Raw genomic sequence first — 13,413 nt, forward strand, 5'->3', positions numbered from 1 at the left:
TTACTCTTCTAAACAACATTGGCTTTAAATGCTGGGGTGTGGTCTGCACCCCTCTCCAGTTAGAATATGCTTGTGCTGTCAGTTTCAGGGAGGAAATCTGCCCTTTTGGGGCTAAGGGCACAGGTCTTGCCACTCATCTTCACCCCAAGAGCAGGGCTAGACTTGCCTGCTCCAGCAAAGCACAGGCCTAAAATGCCAAAGCTCTGACTTCAGCTGTACTAAGAAGAGCTTGGTAGCCTCTGATGCCCAGGTTGCTAGCCCCTACTTCATCTGCAAATTGTGGCAAAGGAGACTCATGGGCCAGTGGGGTACCATCCTTCCCAGCCCTGCTGCATCAATAACACACCTGCCAGCACTTTCCATACAAAATGGTCTTTAATTGAAATCGGTGTCATTACTCATCTAGCAGTGGTAGAACCGTACAGACAGACTACATCCAGGAGCTATCTTACACTGATGTATGTCACAGAGGTGTAGAGAACAGGTATCCCAACTGGTCGAGGTATGGCTTCGCCTGAGGGAGTGAGAACTTGCCTTCCACAGGAAGAATGATCAAAGTGGGGTAGGGTGGGAGCTCCCCATGGCTGTCTCCCCTCCCCATCCCCTGGGAAATGGGGGCAGGGGGGAGGAAGAGATTTGTGTTAAGGACAGTGGGCTGGAGGGAAGAACTTAACTCTCTGGGACACAGCCCTGAATGGCGATTTGTGGAGCAAAGTCTAGGTGAGGGCTGCATCTGACAGCTGCAGGCAAGAGGCTATAGACTAAAATGTCCAGTTGGTTTCAGGCTCATCAGATCTTCCCCATGCAGTGCTCAGGGGTCTAATGTACTAGGACTAGCAGGGTGCAGCTTTCAACACCTTCTCAAATAGAGCTGGATTTTCTCAAAATCCACCAAGTGGTATCCCTCCTGGAGCTGCTCTGTGTGCCCCTGTCTCCCTCCCCCCTGCAAGTGCTAGAAAACTGCCCTTGCGAGAAAGCTGCTGTACACAGAGCTTTGCGCACAGCAAGCTATGTGGTAACTGGGTTACAGGTCTGGCTGCCTGTCCCCCAGTGGCCACCTCCTGGCTGCAGCTGTTGGAGGCAATGCCTGGAACAGCCTGGGTGCAGTTCTTGCCACCCTTCTGTCCTCCAGGAGCACAGCCATGTGCTGCTGTCGCCTGGCAAAGCTTAGCTCTTGCCTGACAGAGTTTGCTTAGTACCCAGGCTACCTGGAAGACTTCTGCGGGCTGTGGCCCAGGCCTGGCCATTGCCTGGCTCTGGAGAGCCCAGGACAGTGATGTGCACCTGCTGTTCCGTCCTTTCCCACTGCTGGCAGGAACGGGGCTTCCTCTCTCCACCCACCCCACGGCCCATGCTGCCTGGGGCTGGACCATGGAGCACTCCATCCTCTTGGCACATGGCGAATAGGCAAGTGCCTGTAGGAGTGGGGTCAGCAAGTCTGGCTCCAGCCTTTTCCTTCCCAGCTCCCTCTGCTGGCAGGGCAGAACCACTGGACAGATGACCACCTTTAGGCCAGGTACAGCAGGGCTCTCAGTCCTACCCCTCAGCTGCAGTCCTGCAGCATGATGCATGCACAGGAGCCAGAAACAGATGTTTTGAAGTATGGGGGGGAGCAGCAGCAGGCCCCTGGGGAGAACCCAAAGGGATAAGCACCATGCTGGGGCTGGGCTAGACAGGGGTAGGATTTGGGACCAACATGTCATTTTGAAACAAAAAAATCAAAATGTTCTGTTTTATTTTCTGGATTTTTTTTTTTTTGAAGCGGGAACCAAAGTTGGTGACACCAACATAAATTGGCAAACTGCGGGGGTGTCACCGAATCTGCTTTTTTCAGTCCCATCCCCCCAAAAGAGTTTGGGTCAAAAAATTTCACTCAGAGCTACCTCTTGGCCATGGTCTATTTCTCCCCTGGCCCCTCAGGCTTCTGGGGAGTCTTGGTTGCTGGCGCCCAGGGGTCTGCCTGGCCCCAAAGGAATTGCTACAAACAACCGAGAGGCAGCATGGGCTACTTAAGCACTATCAGCCTCCAGAAGCTGCTCCTGAGTCTACCACTTGACCTGTTGGGTGATGTTTTCAGGGCAAGGCCCCTCGCTGGGCTGCTGTTTCCCATCCTGCCCCCTTGTTGGGTTAATACCCAGCTATTGTCTTTGCAAAGCAGGGTCATATCATGAGCCTCGTTGTACAGATGGGGAAACTGAGTCAGGGGAAGGGAAACAATTTGCCTGAGGTCATCCAGTAGCAGGCCTGTGGCTGAGCTAGAGAAGGCCTCCAGGGTCCCAGGCAAGGGATCTAACCACTGGGATTAACTGCCTCTTTATTAGCATGTGAGCTTGCTGAGGCAGGGAAGTTGGGGGGGCAGGTCCATGACCAGCACAAAACATGCTCCTTTCCCTCACAAGGGGCAGACAAGAGAGGCAACGGGCCTACCCTATGTTTTGGGGTCCAAGAGGGGCCACGTATGGATTTTTTTGGTGGGGAGGGGAAGCTTCCCTGGGGCTAGAAAGCAACATGCTGCAGCAAAACTCCATGTGCTAGCCAACTGGGCCTGCCTGCGGGGAGAAGCCATGGCTGGTTGCCTACAGGCTGCCACCGCCTTAGCCACAAACCTGACCAGCCAGGGAACTCGGCCCTGCAGCACCCTGCTAGAAAAATACCCCTGGAGCCTGGGCACCAGGGGAGCCCAACCCACAGCGCATGGCCTGGCGCAATCTGAGCGGCATCTGTGCTGGCCAGGGAGCAGGCATGGGTGGGGCAGGTTAGTCCAGTGCTGGTGTATGTGCTACATGGGATTGGGGGTCAGTTAGCCCACCCCACCACCTGCCCCCTTGCTGGGACCCTAGGCCAGCCAGGGGCTCCCCAGGGAACCTGGGAGCTTTGACTGATGGTGTGTGGGGCTCTCCCCATTGGTTTCCCTATGTAATGCTATTATGAGAAACCCCAGGAGGTGCCCGCTGAAACATGCCCCATCAAGCAAGGCTAACAAACAGGCAGGAAGCTCAGGGCTGGTGGGCAGGAGCTATAAGAAACCTCACTCCCATTTCCTGCTACCATGGATTGCCAGCGCTCTGCCCCAGGTTGGGGGCGGGGACAGTGCACCCTTCCCCCCAGGGCCATGGAAGGACTCCCTCTGGCTGGGGGGAGGCACAGGGACTTGGGATCTGCAGCTGGGTTTCTGACAGGGCCAACCGTCTCTGCCAGCATGACAGCGGGTAGCCCATTGAGCTGTTTGGATGCTGATCACGCACAAACCCGGCTCTGGTCATTCGCATGGAGCACTGGGGTTTTGGGGGGGGCCAGCCCACACCAATCAGATGCTGGGCTTGCCCCTACCTAGCCAGCCTCATTGCTCCCCACAGCCGCACTGCGGGGGCCACCCAAGGGGCCCAAACACTCAGCAGCGAGGACAAACAGTCCCAGGAGGAAAGGGATGCTGGGGTGGGGGAACTTTCACCTGAGAAACAGCCCAGTGGGAGGGATGCATCTACATAAATGGGGGAAGAGGGGCTGCCCCCCCAACACAACAGGGGCTCAGAGGCATCAGCAGCCCCACAGAGCCCACCCTTTAAGTCCCACCCCCAAGCTCCACGCCCCCCCCCCGTTCCAACCAGGACACAAGTGCAAATGTAAACATTTGTTTAAAATAAATTAACACCAACAAAAAGTGCAGTGCATGTGGGTACCAGCAGGAGGCAGCGCAGCCACCCCATCCTCCCTTGGCCGGAAAGCCGGCAGCACCACTGCAGCCTGGGGTGGGGGCAGACTTGCTTGGTGCTGAGCTGGGGAAGGGGGTGGCTGGCGTGGAGCAGGAGGTTTGGATCTAGGGTCTGCCTGGGAGCAGGAGCCAGGGGTGGCTGGGATTGCGGTTCTGCCGAGGGCAGGTCGGCTCAAGATTCTGCCCCAGCCTGGTGCGTTGCTGCCCTGGGCAGATGTTGGGGGTGGTTGGTTGCTCCGCTGGGCTTTGACTGTTCTCGAAGGAGCTTCCACGCGATCTCTGCGATGTAGCAACCCGCACACCTCCGCCCGCAGGGCACCACGCTGCCTGCCCATCCTCTCCAGCTCCTGTCGCACTCACGGCCAGACCCAGCCCGCCAACAGGATCAGCGCCGGGATAGCACCACATCTCTCCACTCTTGGGTTGAGCTTTGCAGATCGTTTAGGGGGGATTATCTTCCCTGCATCCCAGCTGCTGCCCCAGTGCATCACGGTCCTTTTCCCAGACACTGCCGGTCATGGGCCAGTTCTGCTCTGAGCTGGTGCGAGTGCCGTGGGGCCCTTCTGGCCAGGAGTCCGACACCATGGGGCATTTCTTGGTCTCCAGCTGTACAAGGCTAACCCCCAAGCACCCGAGAGATTTGTCCCCCCAACTCCACCCTCAGTCTGTCCATCAAGACCGAGGTGAATTCAGTGCATGGGCCGCTCCGGCTGGCTCCGGCGCTGCCTCTGGGTAGATTATACATTATATAGCTTTATATAGAGATTTATAGATTATTTATATAAATATCTGGGGGTCTGTACAACCTCGTGGGGGGGGGGTGGGCCGGGCCATCACGAGCTGGGGGCGGCCGGCTGTCTGTGTGTGTCTCCACTGCCCGAGTGGTCCAGTTTGGTGCTGTCACAGTCTGAGTCCTCCTTCACGGAGGGGTTCTGGTCCAGAGCCGGCGAAGAGGCGAGATCAGAGCACATATCGGGGGGGGGGAAAGGGAGCTGGCACACCCCCACCCCATGCCAAACCAAACCGCTGCTCCACCTCCACCCAATGTGATCTCCCAGGGCAGACAGGCCCCACTGAGGGGCAAGATGCCGGGCAAGTCCTGATGAATCTGGGGCTTGCTCTTATGGGCATCACCAACCCAGTGGTTCTTGGAGCCCCTGCACTACCTGGAGCCCCCGGGAAACCGTCCCCTGGAATCCCTGGCACTCCCCACATCCCCCAGCAGGGGGAGCACTCGGGATTCCCTTCCCCCAAACCTGTTGTACCGCCCCCCCCCCAGTCCCCAAGAGGGGAAGCACTTGTGACCCCATCCTCCTTGAGTTGCCTGCACTGCAGAGCCACCCAGCAGGGGACACTGGGGACCCCACCCCCCCTTGTGCCCCCGCAGCCCTCAGCAGGGTGAGGCACTCACCTCAGCGGTGTTCTGCTCAGCGCTGAGCTGGCTCTTGACTTGCTGGACAGCAGCCTCCTTCTCGGACAGGCCGTCGGAGTGGGCCAGGGCGTCGAGCGGGATCTCGGAGCTCTGCGAGAGCATGTCGTCGGAGCGCTCCCCCGTGTTGGTGCCGCTGGGTGACGCGTCGCTCGTGTTCCCCTCCTCTCCGTCCCCGTCCGAGAAGTTCTCCGAGCTGAAGGTGGACAGCGACTGGCGCTTGCTCAGCCCCTGGGGCCATCTGTCAGCAGAGCAGCCCCCCATCACCCACCAGTGGGGAGCATTGTCCCTGCTGGGGACTGAGGCTCAGAGACTCTTCAGGGAGCTCAGTGCCGTACACTAGGTCGGTGACAGACCCAGGGATAGAACCCAGGCGTTCGGGATGTCTAGCCACCCCTCCCTCTGTTCTAGCCACTAGACCCCATGCTCCCCACCCAGAACTGAGAAAAGAACCTGGCTTCCAGCCCCCCCAGCTTTAACGACTAGCGCTTAAGACCAAGGCTCATGAGCAGTTTCCGGCACTATTACAGTGCCCTCTAGAGGGTGACAAACACCCACGTGCCACAGCAATCCCTGCCCTGCGCCCGAGCCCACTGGGCACGGCAGGCCAATGGGAGGGAAGAAAGGCCATGTGGCCGAGCCCTGGAGCTGAAGCTCAGGAGCCCAGGCCTGTACCCACCTCTGCCTCAGTGGCAGCTCCACCTCGCTATCCACTTCTCCCTCCTCCTCCTCGGACGAGACCCCTCGCTTCTGGAGAGCAGAAGGCAGAGAAGAGTCACATTAGCAGGACCTGCCCTCCCCACCCCCAGGGCTGCTGTGAACCCCATGGGCGCAGGAGGGCACAGGCTTCCCTGGAGAGCCGGGACACCCACTCGCCCACAGGGCAGGATCAGCCCAGGGCCTGAGATCCAGCAACCCACTCACTCTGCCCAGCCCTTGGAGGGTAATGAAAACGACTCGCACAACCAAATCTCAGGGCTGGGCTAGCAGGGGGGACTGTGATCAGGTTTCAGGGATGCCAGCACAACTGTAGGGCTAGTATAGGGCTGGGATAGCAGGAGGCTGTGTGTCAGGATTGTGGGGCACTGGCAGAGCTGTGGGGACAGCCCAGGACTTGGGTAGCACAGGGATTGGGAAGGAACAGGGACTGGGGAGGGGCACAGGGATTGTGGAAAGAAGGGGCTAAAGGATTGGGAATCCACAGGGAGGGGGGGTCACAGGGAGGGGGTGGGGCACAGGGAGGGGAGCTGATGGATTGGGGCAGGGCACAGGGATGGGGATGCTGAGGGATGTGGTGGCACAAGCCAAACCGGGTAGCCCTGGCCAGCGAATTCCCCCCATCAGCCCCTTCAGGAGCCAAGTAACTTGGCTCTGACCCCCTTTCCCCATGGGCAGTCCAGCTGGGCCTGCAGCCTCCGAACGCTGGAGAACACTGTCCCTTCTCCTTCCCCCAGGAGCCTGGCCCCAGGGCTCATCACCCTCCCTGGGACAAACTGGTGCCAAATACCCACTTTGAAGCTGGTGGCTTTAACCTCCAGCTGTTGGTTCCCGTCCTGCCCGGTCCCCGCTCGACCGAGGAGCCCCAGAGTGCCTGGTCCCCACCTGCGAAGGGCCCAGGAGTCCTGGTTGAGGCACGTCTCCAGCCACATTTTGCTGAACCCCTCGCTGCCAGCATCTTCTCCAGCCTGCGGCCAGTTTTGTGGCTCCTCCGATCTCCCCCATACAATGCACACCCCAGAGCTGGGCGCAGTGTTCCAGTCCCACCTACACTGCATGCGCCCCCTAAAGGCGATCGGCTTCACAACCAGCAGTCCCCTACTTCCCCCTACAGTCAACCCATTTAAATCAACACAGGTGCCCCCCGCCCAAGGCCCTGCCCCCGCTGAGCCGCGCTCACCTGGCTTCGGGTCACGGCCGCTCGGTAGAGAAGTGCTGCGGGTGTCAGATGCTGCTGGGGCACCCCACAGGCCTTGCCCGCCTTGCCCACCACGCCCGTCTCCTTGTCGGGCTCCTCGCCCGGCTGTAGCCTCTGGGCTAGGCCCAACAACCGGTGGCTCTTGTCCGCCAGCCCCACGGCCCCCTGCTTGGAGGAGGGCGAGTCGGGGCTGCTGGAGAAGGGCACAGAGGCCGTGTCCTCGCTGGGGGTCTCGCTGCGGGGCTGCTCGGCCGGGGGTGACTCGGGCCCGGCAGGGGCCCCCTCTTTCTTGGCCTCGGCCTCCAGGGTGGTGTTGATGAGGTCGGGGCTGGACGAGGACATCCGACGTAGCAAGTCGTGCTGCAGCCCCCGCAGGGCGACACAGGTGTCCAGCCGCTGCCCCACATCTGCCAGTTCCGGGGCCCGGGGCCCTGTCAGCTCCCCGCAGCTGCCCTTGGTGCTGGCTTTGCGGTAGCGTGGCTTGGCCCGGCGGCTCCGGCCCGGTGAGGTGGGGCCCTTCTGGCACGCGGGTATCGACACCTGGGCAATGGCCGAGTCCAGTTTAGGCAGGATCACCTCCGTCTTCAGGATGTCCGGCCTGCGGGAGAGCACGGGTTGGGGGTGGGTGGTCCCTGCGTCCCTCTCCCTCCCCGAGCCCTGCCCCCCTCCCCTCCCCACTTTCTGTGCCCCTCTTTGATCCCGGGTGCCCTCCCCATCCCCAATCCCTGCAATCTCCCCAAGCAAAGTGCCCCTCCCCCATCCAATCCCTCAGCCCCCCTCCAGCTTCCCCCAACTCAGTTCCCCCACCCTCAGCTCCGTTCCCCCCTCAGCTTCCCACCCCCATGTTCCTGTGCCTCACTTCCCATCCCCCCACCCTCCTGAGCCTCAGACCCCCCCCCCCAGCCTCCAGTGCTTTGGCTCCCCTCCCCTCCAGCTTTCTCGCCCCACCTCCCTGGGCCTCAGCCCCCCATCTCCCTCCCCCACTTCCCTGAGCCTCAGTCCCCCCATCTCCATCCCCCACCTCCCTGTACCTCAGCCCCCCATCTCAGTCCCCCAAGTCCTTGCGCCTCAGTCTCCCCTGGTGCCCAGAGGTGATTCCGCCTCACAGCCCCCGCCCCCCAGGTCATTCTAGAGGGGAAGGGGCTTGTCCCTCCTCATAACACAGTGAGCAAGGGCCAGAACCCAGGCGTCCTGACCCCCCCTCCACCCCAAGGTGAGAGTTGTGGCTGCAGCCCCAGTCCGGGCCCCTCACCGCTTGCTGTGAGGCGACAGCTTCTGGGGCACGTTCCTCTTCTTGATGAGCTTCTCCACCGTGTTGCCGTGCAGGAGACTGCGCGATGCATGTGGCTTGAACAGCCCTGGGTACTTCTTCTCCAGCGCCTGCTCCCGCCTGCCAGGGAGAGAGAGTCAGCCCTGCCTGGGCCTGCCCGCATCAGAATCAGCCCCGGCCCGGGCACGGCCCCCGTCAGACTCAGCCCTGCCTGGGCCCTGCCCGCATCAGAATCAGCCCTGGCCCGGGCACGACCCCCGTCAGACTCAGCTCTGGCCCAGGCATGACCCCCGTCAGACTCAGCCCTGGCCCGGGCACGGCCCCCGTCAGACTCAGCCCTGGCCTGGCAATGGCCCCCGTCAGACTCAGCCCTGGTCCAGGCACTGCACCCTCCCCACCATTGCCCAGATCAGGCTAATGCTCTTTCACCCTCATGCTCCAAGGCATAAAGTTGTCCCTCTCCAAGGTCAGGAAGAAATTGGCCTGAGGATGGTTGTGGGGGGGGGAAGGGAGCATTTACTCCTTCCTCCGACACCTATGGGGGCAGGGGCCAGACCCTCAGCTGGTGTAAATCAGTGGGAGCTCCACTGAGTTCATAGGACTCAGTGGGTGGGAGCTCATGGGGGGGAATCCCCAAGTGACCTTCAGAGACCGTGCAAGTGTGTTGGGGGGGGTCAGACTATCCCCTGGGGGGCAGTGATCGGAGAACTGGACCCCCCTTTGGGATAGGAATCAGGGGCTGGATCCCCCAGGGGGCAGTGATGGAAGGGTTGGAGCCCTCTGGTGGTCAGATATGGGGGGGTTGGACCCCCTGGGGGGCAGTGATTGGCAGGCTGGGCCCCACAGGGGGGCAGCAGTAGGAGGGGCTAGATCTCCACAGGGGGCAGTAATGGGGGGGATGGATCCCCACAGAGGGTGCTGATGGGGGGATGGATCACAGAGTGGGCAGTGATGGGGGGATGTATCTCCCCAGAGGGACAGTGATGAGGGGGTGGATCCCTGCAGGAGGTGGTGATGGGGGACTGGGCCCCCCAGGGGGCAATGATGGGCGGGAGTTGGATCTCCCAGGCGGGCAGTGATAGGGGGCTGGATTCCTGCAGGGTGCGGTGATGGGGAGCTGAATCTCCCAGGGGGTGGTGATGGGGGGTGTGCTGGATCCCAGAAGGAGGTGGTGATCGGCAGGCTGGGCCTCCCAAGGGACAATGTTGCGGGGGAGCTGGATCCACACAGGGGGTAGTGATGGGGGCTGGATCCCTGCAGGATGCGGTGATGGGGAGCTGGATCTCCAAGGGGGTGGTGATGGGGGGGCTGGATCTCAGCAGGGGGGCAGTGATGGGCAGGCTGGGACCCCAGATCAGCAGTAATGGGGGGGGCTGGATCCCTGAGGGGCAGTGATGAGGGGGCTGGACCCCCCAGGCTGGGGGCTGCCCTCACCTGAGCAGCTCCTTCTCCTTCAGCTCCAGCTGCAGCATGAGCGAGTTGAGCTCCATGTACAGGTTGTTGGCTCGCTCCAGCTTGCGCTCGTAGTGCTCCCGGATGTCCAGCGCATGCCTGGGGGGCGGGTGGTGGCAGGGGAGCTATCAATCACACAGCTGGAGGTGGGGCCAAAGGTCCCCCTCCTCCATCAGAATGGGATGTCACCCCCACCCCTCCGAGGATCGTGTCTTCCCCCATCCCAGGGGTGTCACCCTCCAGGCCGAGCCCTGTCCTGCCCCCCGATCTGAACAGGACATCCCCCCCGCCATGCAGATCCCTGCCCCGTGCCCACCCACCACCCCAGTGGGTTGCCCCCCCTGCCCCGGGCCCCCCCTGACCGGAGTTCATCACGGCGCCGGTTGATCAGCTCCTCCTCCAGCCGGTGCAGACACGTCCCCTCCGACTTGATCTTCTCAAAGTGCAGCTTCACCTCCTCGCGCCACTCGGCCTGCAGGGGGCGACACGGGCCTCAGCTCCGGCCCCACGACAGGGACCTCCGCTGTGGGGCCAGGCACCCTCTGCAGGGCACCGCGGGGCAGGGGTGTCGGGGGGCTCAGCACTTTCATTGCTGTCCCGGCCTGGGTCTGCCCGGGGGGCTTCAAAAAGCATGGGGGGGGGCAGGGGAGGAGTGTGATTCTACAGCTAAACCTCCAAACAGCACCCCCTGCTGGGCCACTAGAGGCAGCACTGACTGCAAGGGGCGAGTGCCCCCCACTGAGACACCCCTGTTCCCTGCAGCACAGTGTGCCGCAGCATCTGTACAGGTACATGGGTGGCTGGAAGGGGGAGTGGGGAGGATGGGAGGGTGTAGGGTGGGGGGCTGGGCAGGTGCATTGGGGACTGGAAGGGGCAGTGGGGGGGCTAGGAGGGTGTATGGTGGGGGGCTGGAAGGGGGAGCGGGCGGGCGGGGCAGTGCATGGAGGACTGGAAGGGGGAATAGTGGGGGACTGGGCGATACATGGGGGGCTGGAAAGGGGAGTGGTGGGGGCTGGGCAGTGCATGGGGGGCTGGAAAGAGGAGCGGGGGGGCTGGAAGAGGGAGTGGGGGGGGCTGGGTGGGTGCATGGGGGGCTGGAAGGGGGAGCGGGGGGCTGGACTGGGGAGCGGTGGGGGGCTGGGCGGTGCATGGGGGGCTGGAAGGGGGAGTCATGGAGGACTGGGTGGGTGCAGGTGGCCGGAAGGGGGAGCTGTGGGGGGCTGGACAGGTGCAGGGGGCTGGAAGGTGGAGCTATGGGGGGCTGGAAGAGGGAGTGGTGGGGGGCTGGGTGGGTGCATGGGGGGCTAGAAGGGGGAGCGGGGGGCTGGACTGGGGAGCGGTGGGGGGCTGGGCAGTGCATGGGGGGCTGGAAGGGGGAGTCATGGAGGACTGGGTGGATGCAGGTGGCCGGAAGGGGGAGCTGTGGGGGGCTGGGCAGGTGCAGGGGGCTGGAAGGTGGAGCTGTGGGGGGCTGGAAGAGGGAGTGGTGGGGGGCTGGGCGGGTGGATGGGGGGCTGGAAGAGGGGGCTGGGCGGTGCATGGGGGGCTGCAGTGGGGGACCCACCTGGGATTTGAAGTAGGTCTCCTGGGGCGTGGAGAGCACGTCGGCTGAGGCGATGTCCAGGTGCAGCAGGATCTGGCGGAAGGATGGCCGGTTGCGGGGTTTGCTGTTCCTGGGGGGGCAGAGTCAGGGTTGGGTCCTGGGGCAGGTGAGGGACCCCCAGCAAGGAGCCTGGGACCTGGGCCCCTCTGGCTCGCGTGGGGTATTAGGGCACCAGCAGACTCCTGGCATGTAGCACTGGCCCGGGGGGCTGCTGAAGGAAGAAGCTGGGGCGGGCATTGAATTGCTCCGCTCTGGGCTGACTCTGCACCTGACCCACATGGTAATGGGGAGGGGCAGCACTGTGGGGCTCAGTCTGGGAGGGTGAGCCATGGATCCTGCCTCCTGCCAGCTTGGGGACTGGGGCCGGGCTCACCAGCACCAAGGAGGCTGTTGTGGAGGATGCTGGGGGGCACTCACCATCACTCAGGGGGGTCACTGGGGGGTCAGCAGGACTCACCAGCACTGGGGGGTCACTGGGGGGTACTCACCAGCATGGGGGGTCACAGGGACTCACCAGCACTGAGGGTCACTGGGGGCACTCACCAGCACTCAGGGGGGTCATTGGAGGTCAGGAGGACTCACCAGCACTGGGGGTCACTGGGACACTTACTAGCAATGGTGGGGTCACTAGGGGGTTGAGGGGCACTCACCAACACTGGAGGGGGATGGGGGGGTCACTCACCAGCACTGGGAGGTCATTGGGGGGTCAGGGGGAACTCACCAGCACTGGGGGGGTCACTGAGGGCACTATTACTGGGGATCACTGGGGATTGGGGGGCACTCAACAGCACTGGGGATCAGTGGAGGTCAGAGGCAGTCACCAGCACTGGGGGGTCACTGCGGGGTACTCACCAGCACAGGGGATCACGGTGACTCACCAGCACTCAGGGGGGACACTGGGGGTCAGGGGGACTCACCAGCACTGGGGGTCACTGGGGGCACTCAACAGCACTGGGAGGGGCACTGGGGCACTCACTAGCAATGGTGGGGTCTCTGGGGGGCTGGGGGGTACTTGCCAGCACTGGGGGGTCACTGGGAGTCGGGGGCACTCACCAGCACTGGTGGGTCACTGTGGGCACTCACCAGCACTGGCGCAGTAGGATCTTGAAGCCATCGGGGCAGCCGGAGGGCACGGGCAGGTGCAGGCTGTTGCTGCCCACGCCCCAGATGATGGCCGAGGAGTCCACGTCCTTGTAGGGGATCTCGCCTGTCAGCAGCTCCCACAGCACCACCCCGAAGGACCTGGGGGGGGGGTCGTGTCAGCGGAGGTGGGGGGCTCTCCGGCAGTGGGGGGTACCAGAATCAGCATCTCCCTCCCAGCCCCTCCTCCGCCCTCACGCTCCGCAAGGCAGCAGATGATGGGGAGGGGAGGCAGCTGGTGGCCAGGACAGGACAGAGAGAACCCTACGAACCATGGACAAGCTCCCCCCAGCTCCAAACACTCCTGCCCCCCAGTGACCCCTCCAGCTGCCCCAGATCTAGCACTTCTGTGGGCCCTCCCCAAATCCCCCCTCAAATCCCCCCCTGGCTCAGACCTCAAGGTGCTGCAGGGCAGGAGCAGAGCCTGGTGGGGGGGAGAGGGGAGGGAACTGAGGCATTGTAACTCTTTAGAGTCCAGCTCCCTCTCCTGACCCATCTTCCTCCCAGGATCCCCCTGTCCCCACCACCCACCCAGTTGCAGAGGATGGAACCCCCAACCCAAGTCCTACCCCCATCCCTTCCTCTGCCCCCCACCGCTGCCCCCTGTTCCTGCCCTAGGCCAGGATCCCTCCCAACTCCAATCCCCCTGTCCTTGCTGTGGGCTCGGAGACCCCCCTCTCGCTTTCCCTCCCCATCCCTCCCCACCCAGCCGCCCATGCTCACCAGATGTCGACCTTCTCAGAGACAGGCTCGTTGCGAATGACCTCGGGGGCCATCCAGGCCACAGTGCCGGCGAAGGACATCTTGGTGCTCTTGTCACTCAGCTCCTTGGAGGTGCCGAAGTCCGAGATCTTCACCACATCATCGTAGGTGATCAGCATGCTGGGATGGG

At 62.6% G+C, this 13,413-nt stretch overlaps 1 protein-coding gene across 1 annotated transcript in view; it reads right to left on the reverse strand.

The window, feature by feature from the left end:
- Positions 1-368: 368 nt before the first annotated feature.
- Positions 369-13,413, reverse strand: part of MAP3K12 (mitogen-activated protein kinase kinase kinase 12) — an 89,691-nt gene continuing 76,646 nt past the window's right edge. Inside the window, 12 exon segments of the mRNA XM_043506723.1 lie at positions 369-4,644; positions 5,124-5,382; positions 5,821-5,891; positions 7,039-7,110; positions 7,151-7,213; positions 7,216-7,654; positions 8,309-8,446; positions 9,761-9,877; positions 10,141-10,250; positions 11,343-11,451; positions 12,465-12,623; positions 13,245-13,403. Coding sequence (XP_043362658.1) covers positions 4,546-4,644; positions 5,124-5,382; positions 5,821-5,891; positions 7,039-7,110; positions 7,151-7,213; positions 7,216-7,654; positions 8,309-8,446; positions 9,761-9,877; positions 10,141-10,250; positions 11,343-11,451; positions 12,465-12,623; positions 13,245-13,403 — 1,795 coding nt within the window. The 3' untranslated portion in view covers positions 369-4,545.

Source organism: Dermochelys coriacea, chromosome 20 (assembly GCF_009764565.3).
Source record: "Dermochelys coriacea isolate rDerCor1 chromosome 20, rDerCor1.pri.v4, whole genome shotgun sequence".
NCBI classification, from domain to species: Eukaryota; Metazoa; Chordata; order Testudines; family Dermochelyidae; genus Dermochelys; species Dermochelys coriacea.